Here is a 26157-nt window from a genome sequence, read left to right as displayed (position 1 = left end):
CCGGGGGGAGCGGGGCGGGCCGGGCCGGGCGGGCCTCCCGCGGCAGCGCCGCGCAGCGGCCGGGCGGGGAAATACCGTGGCCGGGCAGGGAAGCGCCGCTGCCGGTCCCCGTCCCAATCCCGCTCCTCCAGCCCCGATCCCCGCCAAAATCCCGCTCCTCCAGCCCCGATCCCCATCCCAATCCCGCTCCTCCAGCCCCGATCCCCATCCTGCTCCTCCAGCCCCGATGCCCGTCAAAATCCCGCTCCTCCAGCCCCGATCCCCATCCCCATCCCGCTCCTCCAGCCCCGATGCCCGTCAAAATCCCGCTCCTCCAGCCCCGATCCCCATCCCAACCCACTCCTCCAGCCCCGATCCCCATCCCAACGCCGCTCCTCCAGCCCCTGCCCCATCCCAATCCTGCTCCCCCAGACCCGCTCCCGCTCCCCCAGACCCGCTCCCCGCATTGTAAGGAAGAACGAGAGAACGCACGTGGACATCAAAATAGTTTTATACAGATTATTGATCTCGGTATACAGGTAAAAAACAGGCGGCGGCGGCCGAGGGCAGAGCCAGGCCCAGCCCTGCGCCGCCCCCTCTCCTCCCGCTGCCCGGAACGGCGATTCAAGTCCCTTTGAAAATTACATTTATTTATCTGAAGGCACAAGTGCACGGAGCCACAGCGACAGGGACGGTGCCCGCGGGGACCGGCTCCTCTCGGCCCGGGGCACGGCTGGATGGACGGACAGACGGACGGACCGAGGGCACGGGAGCCGCTCCTGCCTTCCCAAAGTGCCCAGGAACAGCCCCAGGGCTGGCCAAGCTCCAAGCGAGCCAGAGCCAGGCACCTCCCTTGGTCCTGCTGCGTAGAAAAGTCTCACATTTTGCAAAATATCTCAAATCCACTCACCTTAAATATACACACCTACTCCCCACAGCTAATTCTGAATGCATTCTGAGGGAAAGGGCCAGTTCCGAACAGGACTTATTGCTACAGGGACAAAGCAGGGCCAGCTCTGTCCATTACCTGCTGCCAGAGCAAACAAAGCCCAAACGCAGCCCTAAGAGCCATTTGCAAACTCGACTTTAAATAAAACCTACTGTGTCTCTTGTTAAAGGAGGAGCAGTTCAGAGATGAGGCAGGATTAATGCTACTGTGTGCTGGTGTCCTGCAGCCCATTATAGGTGGAAAAGGGACAAAAAGTGACCAAACCCCATTCTTTGCTCAGCACAGAGATGTTCATGGCTCCTGCACAAGGCAGCCAGAGCAGTTCTGCCACAGCAGATGTGGGACAGGAGCACGGGGAGTGCTCAGCATCGTCATCTCCCTGTTGCCAGAACTCCTCCCCAGCCACAGAGGGGAGGTGGAAACACCTTGTGTTTCCTGCAATGGAATTCCCTGTGGAACAGGGAAGGAGGTGCACTGATGTCTCAGGGTTCTCTCTGAATGATGGCCATGAGGTGATGACACAGCACAGCTGCAGCCCCACGTGGCTCTGGAAGGGCATTTCCACAGGAAGGGGTGAAGAAACAGCTTCTGCCCCAGGTGGTGTGGCCCATGGGACTTGAGTGGGGCTGTTCCTCCAGAGGAGATCAGTCAGAGCCCTGCAGAGCAGACCCCATTAGATTTTTGGGTGCAACCCCTCCACCCACAGACACCATGTGCAGGTTTCACCAGTGGACAGCCCCAGAGCAGCTCAGGGCAAACTTGAGGCCTAAGGCTCCTGCACCCCAGAAATCAGGTCAGTGGGGCAAGAATTAAAAAAGAAAATGAGCAAGAAAGTAAGTGCCTATTCTAACCCCAGCCTTCTGCCTCTGCAGAAAGCACAGGAACATCAGAGATACATAAAGGCTTTGGAAATCAAACATTTCAACCATTCTTTCCTTCTGGACACCCCTTCTATTCCCCACAAATCTCACATGTGTCTTGGGAAAGTGTACTGCAGCTCCTCTTTCCAACCTCCTGCCAAGTGCTACACAAGAGGATTTGGCTGCTTTTCCCTTCTCCCTCAGCCCTTCCTCACTCCCTGCACCACAGCTGCAGCCACACACACAGGTGGAGCTCCTGCTCCACACTCCAGGGGTGCTGCAGGAGCAGAACAGAACCAAGCCAGCAGAAAATTTGCTGCCTGCCATCACCAGAGCTCGGTGATTAAATGGTACTAGGTGGACAGTGGCAAATGGTGCAGGTTTTCTTCAGAATTTAGCACCAAAGTTGGGCCATGGATACTCCCATGACCTCTCCCTGCTGCTGCAGTAATCCTCAAATACAAAGCAGTGGTCAGATTTCACTGTTTCCTCCTGAATAGTGGTAGATTTGAGCAAAATTGATCAGGTTTTCTACAGATCAGTTAATCAATTTGCTTAGAACAACCTTCCAGCTGCTCTTTCAGGCACTGAGCTATTGGAACATGAACATGAGACCCCAAAGCCAAGCCTATGACACAAACAAAACACAACCAGGGTGATGGGGATAAAGTTTCTTTGCTCCCCAGAAGTGAGGAACAGCAGCATGGCAGAGCTGGCAGGCAGTGGAGCTCTGTCAGGGCTCACTGGAGCTCTGACTCTCTCCAGCTCCCATCAAGAGCAATGTCATCTCCCCCAGCCTTCAGGAGGGGGAAAGTAGTGACACATTAGAGGTGCTCCACAACCACTGCAGGTCACAGCAACCCACGGTGGGAAAAGCTCCAAGGGAACAGCTGAGAAACAAAGGATTTTTTTCTGTTTTGGGCTTTTTCTGAGGGCTGCTCTGCAGAATGTGGAGTCACGTGAAGGACCTGGGTTCCCCCAAGCATGTAGTGGAAAATATGAAATCAAAACAGGTAGAGAGACCTTTTTTGGAGTGTTAAGACCATGACCCCGCACAGGTCTTTGGGCACTTCCCCACCATCTGCTCCCTGTGCTGAGATGCTGGGGAAATGCTAAGAGCTCTGCTGGCCACCCTATTAAAGCTGCCTTTCAAACCACATCATATAAGCCTCCAGATCTTGACCCAAAAATGTAACAAACCACGTCCCTACCTCAGAAACAGCCTCCACCACCCACTGAGTGCCTGTACACAGGAACAGAGCAAACAGAGGGAAGCTGGGAGCTGCCACCCACCCCTCTGGAGGACACATCCTGAAGCTAACATTTCAAAACTGAACCACAGGGATCGCCCCCCACCACCGGGTCTGGTCCATGGGAACCTCCTCTCCTGCCCTAGAGGTGTCAGTGTTTGCTGGAGTACAGTGTTTCTTCCTCAGTGTCTGTTTCATCCTGGAACTCGTGGCTCAGGAGGGATTTCTTGGAGCCAGTGGACATCATGCGGATTTCGTCCTCGTAGTCGTCGTGGTGCTGCCGGAGGCGGTGGAAGCCATCCTTGTGTCTGTTGGACTTGATGGAGCACACACACCAGATGATACAGGCAGTGAGCACCAGGGCAGACATGCTGGCACCTGCCAGAGAGAGGACACCAAAGTTAATGCCACTTTCCCCCACGCTGTGCCTTGCACATTCTCTGAAAAATTCCTTCGCCCAGAGGTTTTCTCCTGAGAAGCTGAAAGGCAGCAAGAGAGACCTCAGAGAAAAGGAAAACAATTCTTATCTCATTGGCTTCTCTTGTGTTGTGGTCACGTAAAATGTGTTTAGAAATTGTTTACCCAAAGGTGATTGCCTGATTAGATTCCAGCGTGACTTGTTTTGACTCATTGGCCAATTATGGCCAAGCTGTGTTGGGACTCTAGAAAGAGTCACGAGCTTCATTATTATCTTTTAGCATTCAGTATCTTTTCTGCATTCTTTAGTATAGTATAGTATTCTTTAATATAATACAATATAATAAAGTAATAAATTAGCCTTCTGAGAACATGGAGTCAGATGCATCATCCCTGCCTTTATCAGGGCTCTTTAATTACAATACCATGCCAGAGGCTCCCAGGCTTGCCAGCATCCCTCCTCCCTCCTGCAGTCACAATCACTTTCTTCACTTCATTGTGACCCTGCTCCTTCCTCCTAGGCCATGGAGGACAGGAGAGCAGCTCCCAGAACAGGACACACTCCTTCTGTTTGAAATCTAGGAGATTATCACCAAGGTCTATTACAGACCACTGGGTATGAACTCCCACACACCCCTCCCCAGCAGCTGCCACCTTGAGAAAATAAAATAATCTCTTCATGCTTACCTGATGTCAACTAAAAAAAGCCTTGAAGAAGCAAGATCTCCCATGCACACAAGCTCTCCCCATTCCAGATATCTCAAAGTACATTTTGGACCCTCCAAATCCCTGCAAAACATTTTATTTCCTCCCTCCCTCCTACCAAGCAGAACCAAGGGCTGTTGGATGAGTTTGCAAGGACAAGAGTGTGTTCAGAAGGGATAGCAGGAGATGGCTTAAACCTGCAGGCTGCTTTCCCAGTTCAGTGGAGAGTCTCTGTCAGCATGAACTGGTACAGAAAGCAAAGCTCAAAGCTTTGATAAAAAAACATCACTGTACCTGCCACAGTTATAACCAGCTCTCTTGGCAGTCCAAAAATCCTGTTTTCTGTGTCAAACACAATGAACACAGAGCTTGGTGCATCATCACGTACAAAGACCTGCAGAAAGACATGAGAGGTTAGATATTCTCAGAGCTTGGGGATCCAGACAAGAGAGACACTTGTCACCTGCCTGGTCCTGCCCTGATCAAAGAAAAGTGCCATGCAAAGAAAAGGCACTCCCAAAACCACCCTGCTGTGCTGAAAAGTTGTTCTCCATCCATCCTGTCAAGGCAGAAAACAGCTCCTGATGGCAGCTAATCAGCAGCTAAACACAGGCACAGCCAGGCAGAGCCCAAACAGGGAAGATTTTATCTGAAAGGGAATGGGGGAACATCTCCAACGTGGACATTCACATACCTTGACATGTTTCTGCTGGTACCCACTGGCTGTTGCATCAATGCTGTGAAAACCTGGAGCCAGGAGCACATGGAAATAGCCACCTTCCTTGGTGTACACCTTCAAGCCTTCATTCAGAACAATGGCAGCTTTAGCAATTGCCCTGCCACTCTTGTCTTGGACAACGCCATGCACTCCCTTGTGGACCTGAAACAAAGCATTTCGAACACTTCACATTCAGATCCAAGCTTGCAGTGCTTTTGTAACTAAAATGAGATCTCTAAAATACAGCCCACTTGCCATCCCTGACCCTCACAATAAGTAACAGTGCAAGGCAACACAGCACAGATGTTTAATTCTTGTGTTAAACATCTGTGCCTTGGTCACTTGCTGCTTTCCTCACACAGCCCAAGTCATGAACATCTGTAATTACACAGCACCAACCAAACCACAAAACTCTCCATGCTGTTCTCTTCCTCTCCCCCCTCCCCACCCCTTCACTCCCTGCCAGAATTTCCTCCCAAAGCCTGCAGCTCACCTCCACAAGCATGCTAAGGAGAGACTTCCTGTGGTCTGCCCACAGGCCAGGAAGCTGTCCAGCACTGGGGAAGTAGCAGCAGCCGGTATAAACAGTGATCTCAGGACACTGACCAAATGTCACGCTGAAATCCTGCAAAAAACAAAACCACGCTTACAAGGAAAGAGGTAATAAAAAAGCTTTTCAAAGTGCAGCTGGAGGGGGAGAAGCTTTGTCCAGACATCCAGGACAAACATGCTTTTTTATTAGCAGAGATGAGAAGCCCTGTGCCATGCAGCAGTACCTTCATACTTCCCAGGTGACTGTGCCATTCTGAGCCACGGATCACTCCACCAGGAATAGTCTCATCTGTGAGAGCAAAAACACAGCTGTCAGCCAGAGCCTGCCCAGCAGAGTCTGCCACAAGCTGGCAGGGGGTTAAAGGATTCAGCCAAACATACCTGACTTATTTGGACAGCCTGGCTGGCCCAAATGCATCACTGGGTGGTTGTTTGCATACACAGATGCCAAATGCTTTAGTGTTTCTTTGTTCTCCACTGCAACAGGAAAAGTGAGACTTTGAGCATGCAACTCTTGTTCCCTGCAGGGGCAGATTCCCATTTTAGCCCCCTGATCCTGTACTAAACAGAGACACATGTTGTTTCATAAGCATTCCTATTTCCTCTAACAATAAGGGGCAGTATCAAAAGCAGACTTTATACTGGTTCTGGAAAAGGAAAGGTTGAAATACTGCTGTAGGCATAGAAATTGTAAATGTTCTGATTCCTAAGTGAACTCTGTGAGGTTTTATAGATTTACTTACAGCCTGTCAACTCCACACACAAAGGGCTGAACACAAAGGAGGCTACAGAACACCATGAGCACAAAAAGCCCTTACAGCACATGGCCACATGAACCTCTGCAGAGACAGCCTGAGGGGAACCAGGCAGTTGGTCACACCTGACTGTGTTGGCTTGTCATAGGGGTAAGTGACAAGCAGAGATCCTCCATCCAGAGCAACAGAGAGGCTGAAATCATGCTTCAGGATCAAGTTCTCCACAATGGCTTTGGTCTCAGGCTCTCGTGCTGCTGAGTACCGGGTGTAATTGCCTATAAATCAGAACAACAAATAGAAAAGGGAACTAAGAACAGTTTCCTCTGCTGTTTGAGAGGCCAGAAGTACATCCTTTATGTCTGAAATTAGGTCTGCTGCAGGTATGAAAAGGCCTCTGCTAGATCTCAGCAGATGCAGCTGACTGATCAAGTAAAGCGCCCAGTCCACACTGTGCATGGGGGGGATTCATCTGCAAAGCTAAACAAATGTGCAGCACCACAAATTCCCCAAGCTAGTTCCTTTTGTGTTGCAGAAGGTATTTCATGTGTATTTTCTCACAGCAATGTCACAGAATTGACATTTTCCTAAGGAAGGAGTTAGGATGATCCCAGCCAAACTTGGGCAGAGAACATTTCCTCCTCAGGAAGGGTGGGCTGATACAGTGCTATGGATACAGTTACATGGAAACCAGAAAAACATGGAAAAAGGAGACTCCTTCTGGGCAGCATGAACAGAGGGCATTTTTTCAGAGATGAAAGAAATCCATTAAGAGTAAGAATACATCAGGTATTATCTGACCTCTCTCCTATTCCTAAATAACTCTGCTTTGTCTCTTGCACATAAGAGACTGCAAACTGCTGTCTGTAAAGAAGATCCAAGCTCTGGAAGCTTCCCAGCAGCTGTGCTGCCTGGAGCACTGCCTTCTTTCCAGGCAGACCCTGTAACCCAATGACCCCAGCCAACCAAGGGGCAGTTGTTTTACTTGTGAAATCTGTGTCCAGATCTCTGCCATGAGCGTTGGTCTGGCCGATCTTCGAGGTGCAGCCTCTCTCCTGCGCGATCTCGCGCCCGTCTGGGTTCAGGGATGGCACAATCACAATGCGGGTCCGGTCTATCAGCTGAGCAAAAGGAGAAACAGCACCAAGTGCAATTAGCAGGGTTCATTTCCCTGCATCTTAAGCTAGGAGCTGCAGTTTGAGTTTCTCATCCTGTGGATCACACACCTCCCCGTTACACACAGAACCACCACAAGCCCCACACCAGTTTTGGCAGGAATTTCCCCCAGTGAGCACTGTCATCTCAGGCTACAGCTGGAAGGCTCCAAGGAGGTCTTTGGATTGGCCTCTCACCTTTGTGATAGCATCATTCTTCTTGTAGTTCATGCAAAGAAATTCTGCCAGTGTCAGGAGCAGCTCTGTCCCAACAGGAGCGTTTCCGTGAATCCCAGCAACAAAGCGGATCTTGGGCTCCTCAGGCTCAGACTCGTTGGGCTTGTTGGAGATTTCAAGGGACCAGATCTGGCGGAACTCCACACTCTGACCCAAACTGCCAAGAGATGGGAAATGGGAGTGTCAGCTCAGCAAGAGAGCTGCAACTCCAGCCTGACCCCATGGAGAAATCCCAGAGTGGAAAGGATCTGTTGCCAGCCTCCAGCCAGAGGCTGCAAAGGCAAGAGAAACACAACCAGATCAGGGGGGCAGATTTGCAGCAGCCCTGAACAGAATTCACCCTGAACATCAGTTTGAACACCAGCATCTGGGGAAGGGTATCCAGGTCCAGATGTACAGAATATCCAATGCTCCATACATCTCCATACAGCCTATGAGATCATGATAAATGTGGAACTGTTGGATCCTCTGTGCTGCCAGTGGTGGGTTTTGTTTTGTTTCTTTTTTCCCTTCAAGCAGAATACATTTGGACATCAAACTCATTTACAAAGCAGGACAAAAGAGGCCTGTTCCCAGTACTGCAGTAGCTGTTGCTACAGCCATGCAGCTAAGTTGGCAAACTGAGTGCAGGGAAAGCAGGGAACAGGCTCAGGGCTGATGCAACTGCAGGGACAATAGAGGCTACAGATCAGCAAAGCAGCCTTGGCACCAGCAGGGACAGCACATGAGCACATTGTGCCTGGTTACAACAAGCAAATGAGGCCCTGGGACAAAGGGATTTGTGCTTTCTAAAGCTGACAGAGGGTAAGCGTTACAGGTCACAAAGGAAAGCAGAGGATGGCAGCAGCTGGTCTTCTGCAGGAAGGCACAGACCTTGGCCCAGGGCAAGCTTACACAAAAGTGTCTTGCACTACTGAAATAAAATCTGGAGGCACACAATGAAAAAAAGGCCATCTGAGATTTGTAAGTCAAAGCTGGTCATTTTTTGCTGGGGACTCTTCAGCAGTGTGGATGGCAGAAAGTATTTAAAGAACAGACAAAATAGTAAGGAACAGAGATATTTGCATAATATTGGCAGTCCCAAATATCCCTGGGGAACTAAATCAGGGAAAAACACATGGATGCACCTATGAGGCTCTGCAGCTATTGCTCTGCTACCATGTCCTTACACATGGGGCTCCCTCCACCTCAGAGAGCACAGGGAAGGGAGGGGTGAGCTCCCCATCTCTGCACTGTGTTCATGACTAACAACTTCCCAACGTCCCTAGGCCAGGTTGCTGCTCTGTGTTCACCTGGTGAGGTTTGTGATGTGTGGGTAGTTGAGGTAGAGGCCTCGGAGGAACTCGGAGAGGTCCTTGTAGGGCCGGTATCTGTAGGGAGTCACATCCCTGGAGGAGGTGAGCAGGAGCCGCTCCAGACCATTCTCAGCAGAGAGATCTTTGATCAGGGTCTCAAACTCCTTCTCGTTGGGGTTGCTGGTGTCTGGGGTGTTCAAGACCAGCACCTTCCCCTCTTCCACTTTGCTGTCTGTCCGTGAAAGGGTGAAGTTGACCTGCACTCCACCTTTGCTGTCAACTTCCACCACCTTACTGAGTGGATCATACCTGCCCAGGAAGAGAAGGCACAAGAAAACATCACGCATTTGAAACCTTGGACAACAAGCCAGCCCTGTTCCTGACTACACACCCACATGGGATTGCTACTGCTCCCCTGCCCACAGTGAGAGGCACAGAAATGAGGAGCAAGAACAGCTCAAAGGGATGTGGGGAATGGCAGGAGGACAGGGAACAACTCAGGCCCCAACATGGCAATGAGCTGCTTTTGGCTCAGGTGTTCAGGGTTACATGGCACACTAGCAAGACAACAAGTCAAGCTACTTTAACACAGAATTTTGGCAGCAGTGAGGTGATCAAGTCACTTCTGTGGGCAGCTGCCTGGAAAAGAATTTCCCCTAAAGACAACAAGTTATCCACTCTTAACAAGGGAGGACTGGGATTGTACCCCAGTGCCAGGTGAGCAGTCTGACACCATGGCAGCCTCACACTGCTGTCTCTGCACAGGCCAGAGGGCAGCAGAAACACCCATGCCCACGTGTGCTGTAGGCAGGCAGAGGTGCTGGAACATTCCTGAGTGGGAAGTCAGTCATGCAGCAGTTTGCTCCTCGTCTGGGGCTTGCTCACCCTCGGGCAGATGCTGTGATTTTGTACGTCCCTGGGACCAGCAGGCGCCAGAAGTCTCCATCCTTGTAGGTGGTCACGGGGTGGTTGATGTCAGCCACGCTGATGGTGGCATTGAGGATGCCCCTCTTGTCCACAGCATCCAGCACAAAGCCCCAGACACCCTGGTGAACCTGCACAAAGGAGCTCTGCTGAGTGCCAGCCCCTGCTCTGCCTCCCACCCCTCACATTTTCAGCATTCCCAGAGAAGCAAGATGTTCCAAAAGGGTTCAGGTTGGACTGGCCAGCAGCTGGCATGGACAAAGATCACCCGATGAGTACAATGAGCAATTGTTTAGCTCAGGGTGTCAGCATGGCACTCTCTGCTCCACACCTTTGTTTGCACACCCCAGGTGTGCAGCACCAGCTCCACTTAGATAGGAATAGAATATGAATAGAATAGAATATGAATAAAATAGAATTCCAGCCTCAGGAAACTCAAGGTAGTGCTACATAAAAAGCCCCCACCTGCATCCTCTGGATGCTATTTCCATACAGATTTTTGGTATGTTGAGAAGAGAGAGAAGTTGAGACAGGCCCTGATGGGGGTGATTTCTGTAAAGCAGGTAGCCAGGCTGGCCAGGAAGCAGCCAGGAGAGCTGGCCAGATCACCCTGTTCATTCTGACTTGTTTAAAGCAAACCCCAGAGGGAGCTGGCCTGGCCTGAGGTCAAGGCACCTCACCTGTTTCATGAACTGCAGCAGTGAGCGCCGGTTCTGTGCCCAGTACTTTGGCAGCTCCTCAGCCTTGGGGTATTTCACACAGCCCAGCTCAATGGTCACTTCAAAGCAGTTTGTATGTAAGTAATTCCAGTCTTGCATCCCACCTACAACAAGAATGTAAAAGATGTTTTGACTTCTTAAGTACCACAGCTCAAAAAAAAAAAAAAAAAGTCAGATATCAGAGAAAGATGAAGCACAGACTTGAAGGTAAAAGGCTTTTACACAGGGCAGGATTCAAGCTTCAAAGGGATGCCAAAAGAGCAGACAAATAAGCTTCCTTCTTGTAAATACCTTTCATGCTAATAAAGTGCTGTAAAATTTTATGAAGCCATTTTGCTAATAGCCAGAGAAACTACACAATAAATTCCTTCCCCTGGGAATAACTTTATTAGGGTACATTATTTAAGAGGTTATAAAAGAAACCTGAGTCCCATTAATCTGAGCTGACCAGTGCAGAGTTCCTGACTGAGCAGACTAAATTATTTAAGCTGCACATGCATTAAGTTGAAGACAAACAGTACAGGAGATTTCAGGTGTGCTTTACCTGGAACGTTGTACCACTGAGCCCCGTTAGTGATGCCATGTGGGAAGTACTCAGTGGGGTACATATCCTTACAAGGGCTTCCCTGGTACATCTTTGCATTTTCCTATAAAACAAGATGCAACATTTGAAGGTGAGCCTGCACTCCACAGCTACAGGCACTCTTGTTCTACCCTTAGTCACACATTCAGGGTTACCAAACACAGATATGTGTCTATCACTGCAGCACTGACTGCACCCACACCCAATCCCAGCCCAGATATCCTTGCTCTCTCCTCCCAGCCCATGAGCAGCATTTTCCACCACCCTCCCAAGTGCCTGCCCAGAGCTCTCCTCCCTCAGTGCCTGCAGACAGAGCATGCTGGGCATCACTCACGGAATGGGAGCTTCCTGCAGGATCCTCCTGCTGTGCCTGCAACACCAGGGGCTCACCCACAGTGCCTGCACCCACCTCCACCAGCTGCCCAGGAGGCTCCCTGGAAGCTGAAAAGGAGTTTCCCAGAAGTCAACCTAGCAGGATGTGCCCATTTTCCTGTTAGAGCTTTACCTTGGAGTAGGCAAGTGCCAGCTTCTGGAACACAGCATCATCTGGGGATTTACTGTAGATGGCTATTCCTTGTTCATCATCATCGAAGGGGTAATTAACCACCAGGGAACCTGCAGGCAAAGCAAGCTTTGGCTCATACTTGGGTGCTTGCCCAGTATGCCTCAGCATAACAGTGGAAATTTTTCTCCAGCAAGTGCCAAGCCTTCTGTTTCTCAAGACTTGGCATTAAACAAAGCATTAAGCCCAGTGGATAGAAGAGACAGAAGCACAGGAAGAGATAACACCACACCTCGTCAGGAAGGAGAACCAAAGCCACAACAACATCAAGCTTTGGCTCTTACATGAAGGAGGGCTGAACACAACCACATAATAATTGCTTTCACAGAAATGTGGAAGCAAGGGGAAGAATTTCCCAGAACATGCATGGTGCTTTTGACCCAAATGATGCAGTTTTTCAGCTTTCTGGAGTTTGTTGCTGAAGGTTTCCCCAAGGAAGCTGTACTAATAGCACCACAAAGCCCCAGACACCACTGCAGCTGGAGACCTGCCAGCCCCCTCACACCCACACATGACACTTCTGCGCTACAAACCAAACACAATGGCAACACAGCATCCACCTGCAAGTTACCACAGCTACAAGCCAGCACACAAACTGTCTAGGGAGTAAGCTATAATACACAGAGATTTAATTTAGAACACTCCAAAAGGATAATTAAATTACTGCAAATTTCATAGTTCCGCCATGCGATTCAAGGCAGGGAACCCTCAGGACTGCATTCACTCCATAAATGCTGCAAAGCCCTTAACAGCCACAGCTCTATATCCCATTCCCAGGCCATCTGCTGAGCAATTGCTGACAAGAGAGTCCATCCCCATCTCTCAGATGCTCCCTTCAGAGAAGTGGTCGGGATCTTCCCAGCAGCCGCCTCAAGTCCCTACAGACGTGTCTGGGGACACAATTTTCACCCACTGCTGTTTCCAGTTTCTGCTCCATCTTGCAGCACAAGAGCTCCCCAGTGCACACCTAGAACACCCTGGAGACATCCCTGCAAACTCCCACACAGCCCAGCACAGAGGAAGGAGCTTGGTTTGGATGTGGTACCTCCGTGCAGGTTTGCTGAGAGCACAAAGGGGTAAGACTGGAGCCAGGCCATGACAGCACGAGTTTCTGGCTGGGGAGGGTCTGTCACATGGACAAACTGATCTGGAAAGTTCCTGTTCAGGTCATAGTTGTTGCTGTTGTTTCTGCCAACGGTACCTCCTTTGTCTCCTGAAAATGAAACACAAGTTCAAGCCCTGTGAAGAGGCTTCAACCTCTTATTACAGAGTTTACAAGCAGTTGTTGGTGAAGAGAGCAGAGAGCACAGCAGTGCTGGCCCCCTGCACCCAGGCCCTCCCCAGCAAGTGGCCTGCTCTCTGCAGCAATGCCTGGGGGCCCTTCCAGTGGGTGTTTGCTCAGGCTCTCAGGGCAGTCAGACCAGCAGAAAGGCACTGAACCATGAACAATCTCTGCAGCCGGATGTCACGACCACAGAAACCTCAGAGCTCACCTTCTCAAACCAGCCAGACAAGTTCTTTGTTAAACCCAGGCAGAACTCTGCTTCCAGAAAGCGATTCTGGACAGGCTCTGTTCTGCCAATCTGCAAGAGCCACGTAGTTCTAAGACTTCCCTGAAGGATGTTTTTGCCAGTTTCAACCTCATGGTGAAAGTCTGTGTTATCCTTGGACAAGTGCTCTGCAGACAGCCTGGCTCCCACACTGCTTTTACTAAGAGAATGGACCAAAGCACAGCAAGCAAGAGCTGTGTCAAAGAAATGTCTTTTTTCAAAAAAAGCCCTGGATTAGCCACAAACCATCAGGGGACCCAAACAGGGGCAGCTCACAGCGCTGCTGAAGTGTAAGAGCTCTCCCCAACAGCTTCCAGCATCCATCAATCAGCATCCACCCACTCATCCCACAGCACACACCAAGTCCCTTCCCAGCCTCCCTGTGTGGAAAGCACTCCTGCTCCAGCAAGGCTTCCAGATTTCCCAGGGACTCCATGAACCCAAAGGCTTGTTCTGAGAGCTAGGAACCCCACAGATTTTGGCACAGACAGCAGTACCTTCCTGGGACTTCTCATAGCCATCAGGGTTCATGGATGGCATGATGTGGATCCGTGTGCTCTGGACCAAGTCAGTCACTTCAGGATCTGTGCCAAAGTTCTTGCAGAGGTACTCGATGAGGTTCAGGAGAAGCTCTCGCCCCACAACTTCATTCCCGTGCATGTTACCGATGTACTTGAACTCTGGCTCACCTGCAGACACATGGTTACACCACAGAAACAATTATAACCACTATGTTACAGCTTGGAGACACCTCACCACCCTGAGCATTACTCTTGCAAGCTTTGCTGGAGGGCATTTACCTAAAACTCACATTTCTGCTCCCACAATCCCAAAAATAACAATGTCTCATGGAAGTCTCTTTATCCTTCTTCCCTAGAGCTCCATGACCAGCACAGATTTCCCCAGCAAGGCTCTAACACCCACTGCACTCACACTTTTTATAAAGGATACTACAAGGAGCAGCTCAGTCTCTTAGGAGAGGCGCCAGCACTGCCTCTCCCAGTGTAAAGGGTCACTTGCACTTGTGCCACAGACAGCTATTATGAAAAATCCTTTCCTTAGGATTTTTCCTCCTGAGAAGCTGAGAGGCCTCAGGAACAAAATGTAAACAATGGTTATCTGCTGCTGTGGAATGCAACAGGTGGATCAGTGATTGGTCTCATGTGGTTGTTTCTAATTAATGGCCAATCACAGTCAGCTGGCTTAGACTCTCTGTCTGAGACACAAGGCTTGTTATTCATTTTTTCTTTTTCTATTCTTAGCTAGCCTTCTGATGATATCCTTTCTTCTATTCTTTTAGTATAGTTTTAAAGTAATATATATCATAAAATAATAAATCAAGCCTTCTGAAACATGGAGTCAGATCCTCCTCTCTTCCCTCATCCTCAGACCCCTGTGAACACTGTCACACACTTGTGCCTTGCTAAGGAGGATTTCCCACATCACCTGCTTCATGGACACCAGGGTTGTCAGAGATCTCCATGACGTAGAGCTCCCTCAGCTCCACGGACTTGCCCACGGAGTAGAGGCGGGTGATGCTGGGGTACTCGTTGGCGTAGCGCCGCAGGAAGATCTCCATGTCTGAGAAGTGGTGGTGCCTGAAGTCCACAGGCTGGATGGGCTCATGGGCAGGGGTTGGGTTTGGAGCCTCAGCCTGCACAGGGGTGGGGGTGATGGCAGTGACAGGGGCAGGAGCTGCCGTGAGCTGGGTGACATTAGGAGCTGGTGGCATCACAGTCGGCTGCAAGGAGAAGTTCACTTCTGTGGCATCTCCCTCCTTCACCTCGATGTTCTCTTTGGTCACTGGTGTGTAGCTGTGGAATAAACAACTGGCTTCAGCATGGAGGCTCTGCAGAGCAGAGGCCAGAACTCCCTGCAGTCCCTCCATCACTCCAGCCTGCTCCCCCCAGCCCAAATGCACTGGGATGTTAATGACTGAGAGATTCACAGGGACCAAGCTGATGGGACTCATCCCTCTGCCACCAAACCCAGCTCCACTGCTGGCCTTGCAAGAGTCCACAGGCTCAGCAGGGAAGAAGCCCCAAGTGTATCATAGAAGGCAAGTTACACATCCACACCCAGGCTTGGGACAACACAAACTCCTGTTGGGGTAACCCTACTCCACTTCCTCCCTTTGCACAGAAGTTGCAATTTGATACAAGCAGTCAAACAGAAGTTGACAGGAATTCTGTGCACTCAACAGCACCCTGCTGCAGGAGCAAACACAGCTGCAGCTCTGAGCTGGAACCATTTACTGCTGCAGCTTCCAGCCAAGCCCCTTAAATACATAAGGTGTTTTGGAGGGGGAAATCAAGAGAAGGAACAGGAGCAGCTGGCAGTGTGGGCACAGGCTGCCACAGAGACATTACCCCATCACAAAAGCAGTCACGTTGTAGGTCCCAGGCACCAGCAGCCGGTGGTAATCACCAAACCTCCCTGCTGTGATGTTGTGAGCAATACCAGCAACAGTGATGGTGGCATTGTCCAGGCCAGCTCCTGTGACTGCATCCTTCACAAAGCCCTTCACACCAATGTGCACCTGAGGAAAACAATGACACGGTCTGGCTGAAGACAGGCAACATTAGGGGACCTGTGTCCTAAGGCAGCAATGCCCCTTCACCCTGCCCCAAATGTAGCAGAGCAGGGCAGCTGCCAGGCAAAGGCACCCAAGGGCTCAGGACTCAGTGTTCAGCCAGACAGGAATTCCAGCATGGACTGGGAAGGCAGCAGGATCTCAGAATTTACCCTCCCTAACAAACTCCCTAATTCATCAACATGGGCAAACTGCAATATGAACACAGCAGCTTTACAGGCCAAATTCAGGTGCCCCTGATCCCAGCCTAAACTGTTACCTACTCAACTCATACAGCATCTGGAGACAGCCTGGCAGAGGGCTCTGCAAGCCAGGCTCTCAGCAGTGAGGATGCTTGTGAACACCACTGGAGATTCATGGCCCTGAGACCAGCCAGTACTTTGCATGACTTACGGAGACCTGCACCAATCAGTCCCTCTAACACTGCACCCCACAAGAGCAAAGCTCTGTCATTGTGGGGCATGTGGGAGCTGGGGCAGAGCCACAGAGAAACACAGCAGCTTTGTAGCCACCAACCTCCAAACAAAGCTGCAGCATCTGTGTTAGCTCACACAGCACACAAAGCCATGAGGGCACCTGAACATGGTGCTCTCAGCCCAGGATTGGCTGCACAGCTTTCACAGCTGCTACCCCACACCCAGCCCAGCCCTCACTACCTTCTCAATGAAAGCCAGGAGAGATTCTCGGTTGTTCTCCCACTCCTTTGGAAGCTCAGAAGTTGGCGGGTATTTGCAGCAGGACAGCTCCAATGTGATCTCAAAGCAGTTGGCCCACACGTAGTTGTAATCCTGCATCCCACCTGAGGAAAGGAGGCAGAGATGTCCCAAGAGCAATGCACACACATCCCACCACAGGATGCCATTTCTCCTGTCCTTCAGCCCCACACAGCATCTCCCCAGGATGCTGCCCCAGCTCCAGAGTGAGCAGCCTAAGGAGAAAAGTCAGGTCACATTATGATGACACCCTGTGCTGTAACTGGAACACTGGGCCACTCAAATCAACCACAGGCAGCTCAAAGTGACAGTCCTTTTGTCCCACTGCTCCACCAGCTGAACTCATCAGCACAGCTCTTGGGAGTTCACAGAGGTTCATTTTACATTTCCAGACATGACAAACCCAGTGTGCCAGGGCAGGCACACCAGATTCTGAGCATTCCAGCTGCCAAGTCCTTCCCTGAGCATTCTAAGCTACCTCAAGATTTGTGAGGTCTGCCTGCAAGAGAGGTTACTTCACTCAAAATGAGTTTGAGGTCTTTGATAGAAAAGAATACCAGACTATCAACTTGGAAGCTGGCAGCTCAAATCTGCACACTGGAATCAGTTTCAAGGCCAACTGTTCTCCCAAAAGCCTCTTAGCAAAACAGGTGTCAGACTCGCCCTCCTAAACCCCACCACATGACAGTAGCCAGATGACCACATGAAAGGATTGCTCCCACCACCCAATCAGGCAGTTGTGTCAGTAAGGAAAGACACATCACACCATGTTTCTTGCATGCTGACAAAGTCTTCTGGCTTGCACAAACTTATTTGGTTATAACACAGACAGACTGGTGGGTCACAGCCTTGGCCACCATTTCCTAGACAGCTCCAACCCAACCTGTACAGCAGCACCTGCAACCTCCACACCAACAGAGTGACTCCCACCAGGGTCACCTGGACACAGGGGCCCAGAGTCACGTCTGGATGAGTTGAGGGAGTTGAATTGACCCTCAGAAGTCCCTCTCTCAGAGAACAGCAATGCATTTTCTGCACAGGAGGCAGATGTCAAGCCAGGAGAAAGAAAGCAGAGAGCTGTGGCAGATATCACAGCACCAGCCTGCAGAGCCCCAGCAGGAAGGTCTGTTAGAAATGCAGATTTTGTGCACCCATCCTTTGCTTGGCCCACTGAAGCACTGCATCAGGGCTCTGCCAATAGACCTCATTTCCTTTGAGCAGTTTCCTAATCATCCACAAGCCCCTTGAAGTGAGGGACCCTCCGTGGCACTGGCCAATCAACCAGCCAGAATGGATCAATATCCTGATGCAAATGCACTGCCTGGCACTGGCAGGGGCTGTGTTAATTCCTGGGCAGGAAGAGCTGAAAACCAGCAGCACTTGACCAAGCAGAGGAGGCTTCTAGCAGAGATGGTGGCCCAAAAGGTCACAGTCCACTGCTCTGAATTCAACAGCCCCACTGCAGCTGGGTAAAGCAGGGATGGACTCACAGCATAAAGTAGGATTTAGAACAGGCCCCTGGGAAGATGTGTGGGATGGGACCACAAAGATGTCCCAGTTCCTCTCAGTTCTCCTGGGAGTGTGCTGCTAAGGGAACATGGAGCTTTTATTGTAACAAATCAAATGTCGCTTGCAGCCAGCAGGAGAGCACTGCAGCTTGTGCACGGGCTGACATCAAAACAGGAAAGAGACTTTCCTGCCCAGCACAGGGGGTCACAACGTGCTGGAGGACTTTCTAACTCTCCAACTCAGTTCAAGGGGTTAGAGAAACAAGGACTGTGGGTCTGATCCACCCTCAGCTTCATTCAGCTCCTGTAACCAGGCTCAGAACAGGCAGGCACAGCAGGCTCCTCTCTCACCAGTAAACACCACGCCGAGCCAAACGATTTGCCAGCCCGTAACCATCTGCTCCTAGCAGGACGTTAATGCACTTGAAAACATCCAAAAACGTAAACCAGAGCCATTATGAAACATATTTAGTGCTTCATCTGCCATTCAAGCAAATTTAGGACACATGCTCACCCATAATAGAGCAGCAACGGACTAAATTAGAGCTTGCTACATCAATTCTGGTAAAATTGTCTCTTGGAGAAAGTAGTACACTGCATTCTTGAAAATTTGGATTGTATCCACTGCACATATTTGGCCTTCACACAGCTCTGTTGCAGAGCAGGACAGTTATTTTTACAGCATGTGGAATTACGTATTTTCCCACATACCATCTGCACAGCCTCCCCTGACTGTGCAGAGACCCAGAGGGGTAAAGAGAGATCAGTACTCAGCCTGCCATGAGCAGGGCACTGCACTCATGGAGCAGAGCAGAAAATACACACCTGAGGGAGAAAACTGCCAGACTACAGAGCTTCTACTCTGTTTGGGTAATATCTGGGATAACCCCTTGGATTTACTTCAGCATTTTAACCACAGGGTGTCTTTTAGCCCACACTGTGAAAAGTTTCAGCCTCCCCACGAAGCACCATTCCCCCTTTTATCAGTGAGCAGCTTAGTGGCACAGCAGGTCACAGAAATGCTCAGAACAAACCTCTCTCCTGCTCTGACCCACTCCCTGAGCATCAGGGCTGCACTTCAGGCAGGGATCCCAGGCTCCAGCAGCACAAACACTGCAGAGCTCACACTGACAGGGGGGCCTCTGCTCCCTGCCAAGCTCAAAGCAGGAGAATGCAGCTCTCCAGAGTCAAGCCTGAGGATCCAGATACCATAAATACTCCACATGCCAGGAGAAGCCTGCCAGGCCAGCAAAGAAGGGCTCTATTTTCAAACTGCACTATGCAGAAAACTAATTCCAGCTCTCACTGGAACAGACACCAGCAGATCAGGAACCTGCAGCTAAGTTAAAGCAGAGAAACAATCATGTCTGCTCTGCAGAGAGAGCAGATGGCACCAAGCAGGCTGGAGACATGATTCACTATGTGGCACAAGTTGCTGACTCTGCTCAGAACCGATTATCTCATAGCATGGGACTGAGTGAGCACCAGCAGCAGCACCAAGCAGGCACAAGAATGTTCTGGTCCATTAGCCTGCAATCATTAAAACTCAGAGGAGGTGAGGTTTGGGCCTCCAACTGCAGCAGCTGCATGACCCAGAGCAGCCCAGCCCAGCAGCCTTTTCTCAAAGACAAGGGCAGAGACTCCCCAGGAGCTGCACCAGCAGAGCCCTGCCCAGCAGCTCATGACAGGTGTGAAAAGAGGCCTTAAGACATTCAAACCATCAAGCCAATACTTCTCTCAAGAAGAAAAAGAATTGCAGCAAGACTTTCATGAAAATTCAAACACAAATACAGCAAATTGTGCAGAAAGACATGGCTGAGAGCTTCTAGAAGAGCTCACTCTGTCTGAGTGCCCTCTGCCATGCCCAGGAAACAGAGGCCACCACAGTGATGCCACACTGTTCTCAGCACTTGTTTTAACTGCACTGAGCTGGATGCCACTCAAAGCTGGTTGGAAGCTCAGTGTGGCTGGTAACCACAATCAAAACAACCCAGTAAGCACACAGGTAACCAAAATCCACTTTCAACCTGAGAAGCGCCTCCCAGTGACACCAGAAACACCTCAAACACCTGGACATCAGAGAGACAAACGAGCAAGAAAATATATTTTAGGAAGGGACTGCATGTAAAAACAAACCTTCCAAGGCTGCCCACAAAATATGCTCAATGCTGAATTTAGTTACTGATCTGGATCTCTGAACAACACAAAGGCAAAGCACATCCTGCCCACAGCTGAGAGTGGCTTCTCAACTGCTCTCCATACCCCAGCCCAACTCTGCATGTATTCCCTTGATCTGAACCAGCCACTTGGTAGTTAAAACCCTCAGAGGTTAAAAAGGAAGAGAAAGAGCATGCACACCAGAGATAGCCTCCAAAAGCATCCCAGTCACCAGTGTGCTTATCTACAGCAGCTGGAATGCAGGAGCCAAATTCAGCTGTCTGGCAGAGATCCATCTTCCTCTGTGCACACTTGACCTCAGCAATTACTCCCATGGTTTGTACTTGCCACCTCGATCTGACACATGTAAGAGGCTGTTTGCAAACTCAAATGGAAGTTAATGGAGCCTGGCACCAGCATAAAACTGAACTGGTAACTGTGGGACAATGAATCCCGTGGCAGTTTGCTCTCCAGCATGTTTGATTTCACATGATAAAATGTGGCAGGAAAATTTCCACCTGTTGAAACACTGTGTTCTCATTTCTTTGTTTTTCCTGGCTTTAGTTCACTTGAAGCCTGCAGGAATCTCTCCTGGCACAACCTGATCTGGAGGCCTCGAGCACGTGCCCTGCACTGCTCACAGAACCAGGAGCTCTGGTTATCCACCTCTAGAGCTCAGCTCAGGGACTGGGATTTCCCCAGCCTCACTTCACCACACATTTCAATTCTGCAATCCCTGGGAAAGGCCTCCTGATCCAAGCACGAGCCTCTGCAGTCCTTGGCACAGAGCTGAGCAACTCAGATGACTCAAAACAGCCTCTGATGGTTTTGCTGCTTCTGTCACAGCACTTACAACTGACTCCCCTCTGCCTGCTCTTCGTCCACTACTAAAAATAAACATTAAAACCTACAGCCCCAAAGGGGTGAACTGACACAACATCAAATTACATGCATGGTATTGGTCAGTTCACCCATGCTCTCCCTAGGTTACATGTTACATGAACCCCTTGGCTCTGGGGGAACTGCTGCTGTCACCCTGAGCAATGTTCCACTCTCAGAGTCCAGTCAGTGCATCCTCCCTGCAATCTCTGCCCATGAGTGCCCTACAGCCATCAGTGCTGAGCCCCAGCCACAGGCTTGTCACAGAGACAGGGTTTATTTCTGCAGAGGCTGGGTGCTGGAGGCTATTGGATAGATACAAACCACAGTGACAGCAGAACAGAGAAATCTGGTCTGCAGTTCACACCTTTTATTTCCTGTGAAAAGAAAACGATGCCATTTCTTTGTACTGAAGGCAAAGCAAAGGCAGCCTTCAAGGTTCACACATCAGTGCCACAGCCACCAACCAGTCTCACAGCCAAAAAGGAGGATGAAAAACTCATCCCTGCAGTGAAAAATGCACCGCTTTGGGGTCAGGAGAACACAGACCCAAAGCTCTGGAATAACTTTCCTTTCAGAGCACACCCACCCCACTGCATTACAAGGACAGAGCTGCAGTAAAGAAACTTCCCATCCAAGGTGTTTGCCCAGAACAGCCACCACAACAAGGCAGCACAGATCATCCAGGATATCCTGTTCCCTCACAAGCCAAGTCACCAGATTACACAAACTTTCCTCCTGCTGGACTTCTCACAGCAGCAGAATGAACCTTGAGCCTGCAAACAGCAGGGTAGAGGGAAGGAGACAGCTGGTAGAGAAAGAGATCAAACCACATCTTATTTGAACACAACATCTTATTTGCCCAGTGAAATCCTGGGGGATGATTCAACCCCTGCTAAAATTCAAGCCTTCCTCTTCCAGCTCAGAGATGATGTGTTGAGGCCCTATAATGGATCCCTCTCCAGCCTTCCCAAGCAGGCTGGATGCAGAATTAACACAGGACTCTGCTGCAAAGCCTGTGTTCCAGAATGACACTGTCTTACCAGAAATCATTAAGCTGCAAGCTCTCTGAAGGATAAACAGCATTGCCCATCACTGCCTGCTCAGCACTTCTGCATCACCCCTCAGCCACAGCAGAAGGGAAAAAAAAAGCAGAGCAGCAAGACAACTGCTTGAGATCATTTCTGCAACTTTTTTGCTGTGTTCTCACCACAGAAGCTGCTGCCCTGCCTGTACAACATCCACCAAGGAGCCACAGCAATGGCGTAACCTGGGAGCTCTCTCTCCCATGACAACTTCTCCTCACGTGAATTATTATTTAAATTTTCATCCAAACCAACACACACACAGCAACCCACTGTGAGGCTGAGCCAGGCCTGTAACCTCCACCTGCCCAGGCAGAGTGGTGGCACCAGGAGGTCATTTGCTCCTGTTCAGCTCACTACCATGTGCAGCTGCTTCATGGAGGGATCAGGAGCTCTCCTAGAGGCCCCTGCAGGGCAAGTCTCAGATCCCTTCTAGATCTCCCACACTGCTGGATAAGAACAGGTCAGGCAGGCTGTCACCTCCCACACAGGCCTATGAGCAGAGCAGTCCATGGAAAAGCTGCCAAGAACTCCTTGGTTAGCTCGGAACACGTATCTAAATTTTACACAGTTTTACAGTAGGTTATTCTATAATCACAAAATTACAAGCTCAGAGGTTAAAAGAGCTCACAGAACATTGGTATTGGTTTAATACCGTTAAGAATCATTTCCTCTTTCCTGTATCAAAATTTAGCAACTGTCAAGAGACCTACAAGAATTCATTTGGCAAATGAAGCCTCCCACGTGCAGGACAACTCTCCACTACATAAGAGGGTCAGAAAGAACCTTTCAGTTTGCTGTGATCTCTTCCCTACAAACACCTCCCAAGCTGTTACTCATCAGCTAGTGTTCCCACAATGCCACCTCTCTTAATTTCAAGCTGCTAGAACACATTCAAAGCTAAAAACATCACTTAACCCCCAGAGCTTTCCTCTGTGATAATCACCACTGGTCTGGATGGGAGTTCTGAGGTGAGCACAGCTTACCTTCCACGTCATACCACTGGGCACCATTTGTGATGCCATCTGGGAAGGTCTCTCCCTCCTCTCCAGGGCAGTTGGGTTTGCCAGTTCTCATGATGGGGTGATGTGAAGCATAAGCTTTTGCCAAATATTTGAAGACTTCATCATCAGCTGATTTACTGTAAACTCCTGTGAGCCTGTGCGTGGGCGAGTCATCGTAGGGGTAGCTTGCCACGACAGAGCCACCGTGGAGATTGCCAGAGAGCAGAAACCTGGGGTTGGGAAGGAAAGGGAAGGGACAAAAAGTCAGACTGGAAATATTGCAACAGGAAGTTGGCTACAGCCACCCAACCAGTTATTCTGCTGCTTCCCCACCCAAACCACGCTCTCTGGAGCCCCCAAAGTCTGGTTTGGATTAATGAGGCAAAATGCACACACTGGAAGTGGAATCAGTTCTGAACAGGTTTTTTTTCTGCAGCCTAAGAGCAAGCCTCCAGACTTGGTGACAGACACAGCAATGTACTCTTGTTAAGCTCTGAGGACACCTGGTATGTGCAACAGAATTAACTCACAATAAAATCTGGATGTGAAACAGAGTTGTTAAAATCTCAAGTCAAAAAATATAGCAGGGCATGCCCCACATCCCACTTCAGTCTGATCACAGGCTGCACAAGCATTTCAATGAATCCCAAAGGTAATTTTCTCTGTTCTCCTCTTCCCACCAAACACAGCACTGAGGGGAAAAAGAACTCTCCTGTGCATTTGCTCAAATGGGATTTGGTTTCCAAGCAGAGGTAATGTGACCAATACCTCTACCTTGCTTAAAATAGTGCACACAAATTGCATTACACCCACTATCTCCCTTTTCAATCAAACAGTTCTGTTTACCCATTCATTTTTCTATCAGCAGTTATGTTAGTCTAACAATTACACCAGTATTAACTGGTGCTGCCAGGCAGAGGGACACACAAAGCACCACGTTCTTCCTGTTTCACCCTGGCTGAGGGTGATAGCAAATACAAGTGGGATAGCAAATCCCACCTCACAAACTAAGAGGAAAAAAAATAATTAAAAAGCTCAAGGAGTTTTCAAAATTATACAAAGAATGCACATGAGTTTACCCAGTAACTAATTTTGAGCTGAACCAACTCTGGAGGGATTTCAGTGCAAAGTGTTGCACCAGAGCTGTCCTAAAGGATTCTCAGGACAAGCAGTTACTTCTGAAGTTTCTGCAATTCCTCTGCAGCACCCCCCTCATGGGCACTGCCATCCACCAAGTGTTAATGAAGATCATTTGTTCACATAAATGTTATTTCCTAAACATGAGCAAACACTATAGGATGCTGAATGTTCTTTGTGCTGGTTGGAGTCAACCAACAGCCCTATAGTGCACTGTCACCCCCCTCTTCATCTCTTTCTATCCCTACTTTGGGAAGAGGGCCACAGTTCGCTGCAGTGCATTGTGCTTTCTCGGCACAATTTCCCACAGTTGGCTGCATTGACCTTTGTAATCTGGACCTTACAGAGCTCTCTGAAGAGCACATGGCAAATGAAGAATCAGTGCCCAGCTTGGCCACTGCCTTTTCTGAGGCTGCCCCAGATCCTCACACCAGAGCTGGGCTTTAAAGGCACCATCTCCTCTCCTGGGCTGCTGCACTCCAGGCACAGCAGCTTCCCCTGGGCTACCCCTCGGGATGGAGAGAGACAAACGGGTCAGCAGGGATGCTCAAGGCTCAGCCCCACGTGCTTCAACTGAACACGTAGGGAAGGCAGCTGTAGAAACAGGGCCTGTCTTTGGCAATGCTGCTGCACAGAGCATTATTGCTAAATCCAGGGAATTTCCCGTGCAACACAAAGATGAGGGGAAGAAGCCCTGTCCAACACAACTTTGTTAACATGGTCTTAATCCCAAATATTTCCAGCATCCCACAGCTTGTGGAGTAAGCATTATTGGCCCTAAGAGCAAGACCCACTGACAAGCTCACAGCGAAGCAGGTGAGAAGTTTCCAGCCACAAACTCGGCGAGATAAGAGACCTGCAGATGGCCATGGAGGCCGGGACACCTGGGTGTGTGCAGGGCACACGGGGCTGCTGCAGGTCCCTGGCAGCTGCACAAAACCTGGGGCCACCAAATGCTCTCCCCAGCGCAGGATGGTCCCGGCTGCAAGGGAGCAGGCTGGGGATAAACAGGTGGGGAAATTACTTCTCCTTCCCCCACCCAGGCCTTGCTGGGAAGCACTGGGAAGGGCTGGAAGCTGGCTGACACCCTCGGGGAGTGAATCCGAGGGTCTCCCATGGCTCGGAGCGGAGCGCCGGGCAGAAGGGGAGCGAACAGAGTGGGAGCCGGGGCAGCGCTCACCTGTTGCGGCGCATCCAGTCGATGAGCGCCTTCACCTCGGGCACGGGCTCCAGGTTGGGCTCGGCGTCCCCGAACTGGTCAGGGAAGCTGCGGTTGAGGTCGCGGCCGCGGCTGTTCTCCCGCCCGCCCTCGGCGCCGCCGCCGCCGCCGCAATCGCCTTCCCGGGCGCGCTCAAAGCCGTCGGGGTTGAGGCTGGGCAGCAGGTACAGGTCGGTGGTGTTGAGCAGGCGGACGATGCGCTCATCGCCGCCGGCCCAGCCCAGCACCAGCTCCCAGGCCAGGCGCAGCAGCAGCGGCCGTGCCAGCGGCTCGTCCCCGTGCATGTTCCCCACGAGCTTCACCTGCGGCCGCCCGGGCAGGGCCGCGCCGCCGGGCGGCTCGTCGGGCCGCTCGGGGCCCAGCCCAGCCGTGAGGCGCAGCACCCACAGCGGCCGCTTCTCCACCGACTGCCCGATGCTGAAGAGCCGCACCAGGCCCGGGGGGGCCGTGGCCTCCAGCGCCCGCAGCGCCTCGCCCAGCTCGGCCGAGTGCAGGTACCGCAGCGCCTCGCCGGGCGCCGCCGCCGCCGCCTCCGCTTTCTTGATGTGGGGGGAGCGGGCCGGGCTCTGCAGCGAGGGCGGCGGCGGCAGCAGCAGCGCGCAGAGGAGCGGCAGCAGCCGCGGCATCGCCCGCAGCCCCCGCGCCGCGCTCGCCAT

The 26157-nt window shown here is 50.8% G+C and overlaps 1 protein-coding gene across 1 annotated transcript; it reads right to left on the bottom strand.

Annotated features, from left to right (window-relative positions):
• Positions 1 to 472: 472 nt before the first annotated feature.
• On the bottom strand, positions 473 to 26157 carry CPD (carboxypeptidase D). The gene is made up of 21 exons (XM_066563363.1): positions 25463 to 26157; positions 23128 to 23375; positions 16456 to 16598; positions 15576 to 15745; positions 14653 to 15020; positions 13704 to 13895; positions 12702 to 12869; positions 11600 to 11709; positions 11056 to 11158; positions 10473 to 10615; positions 9754 to 9923; positions 8866 to 9177; positions 7535 to 7730; positions 7168 to 7303; positions 6311 to 6460; positions 5812 to 5907; positions 5655 to 5719; positions 5372 to 5503; positions 4855 to 5040; positions 4455 to 4554; positions 473 to 3416 (listed from the first exon to the last, which is right to left on the bottom strand). Exons 1-21 carry the CDS (start codon positions 26155 to 26157, stop codon positions 3190 to 3192), a joined length of 4110 nt encoding a protein of 1369 aa, XP_066419460.1. The 3' UTR covers positions 473 to 3189.

The sequence above is a fragment of the Molothrus aeneus genome, chromosome 20 (genome assembly GCF_037042795.1).
Source record: "Molothrus aeneus isolate 106 chromosome 20, BPBGC_Maene_1.0, whole genome shotgun sequence".
Lineage (NCBI taxonomy): Eukaryota > Metazoa > Chordata > Aves > Passeriformes > Icteridae > Molothrus > Molothrus aeneus.
Note: the sequence above shows the minus strand (reverse complement) of the source record. Positions and strands in the feature narration are given on the sequence as shown.

What these genes read in the sequence shown, in the direction of transcription:
- CPD (XM_066563363.1), bottom strand. Translation starts at nt 26,157, where the DNA reads ATGGCGAGCGCGGCGCGGGGGCTGCGGGCGATGCCGCGGCTGCTGCCG. An exon ending in TGCTGCAGTTCATGAAACAG is followed by an intron (nt 9,924 to 10,472) that starts GTGAGGTGCCTT and finishes TCCTTTGTGCAG; the next exon opens with GTTCACCAGGGTGTCTGGGG. An exon ending in TCTGGACACAGATTTCACAA is followed by an intron (nt 6,461 to 7,167) that starts GTAAAACAACTG and finishes TCTGATTTATAG; the next exon opens with GCAATTACACCCGGTACTCA.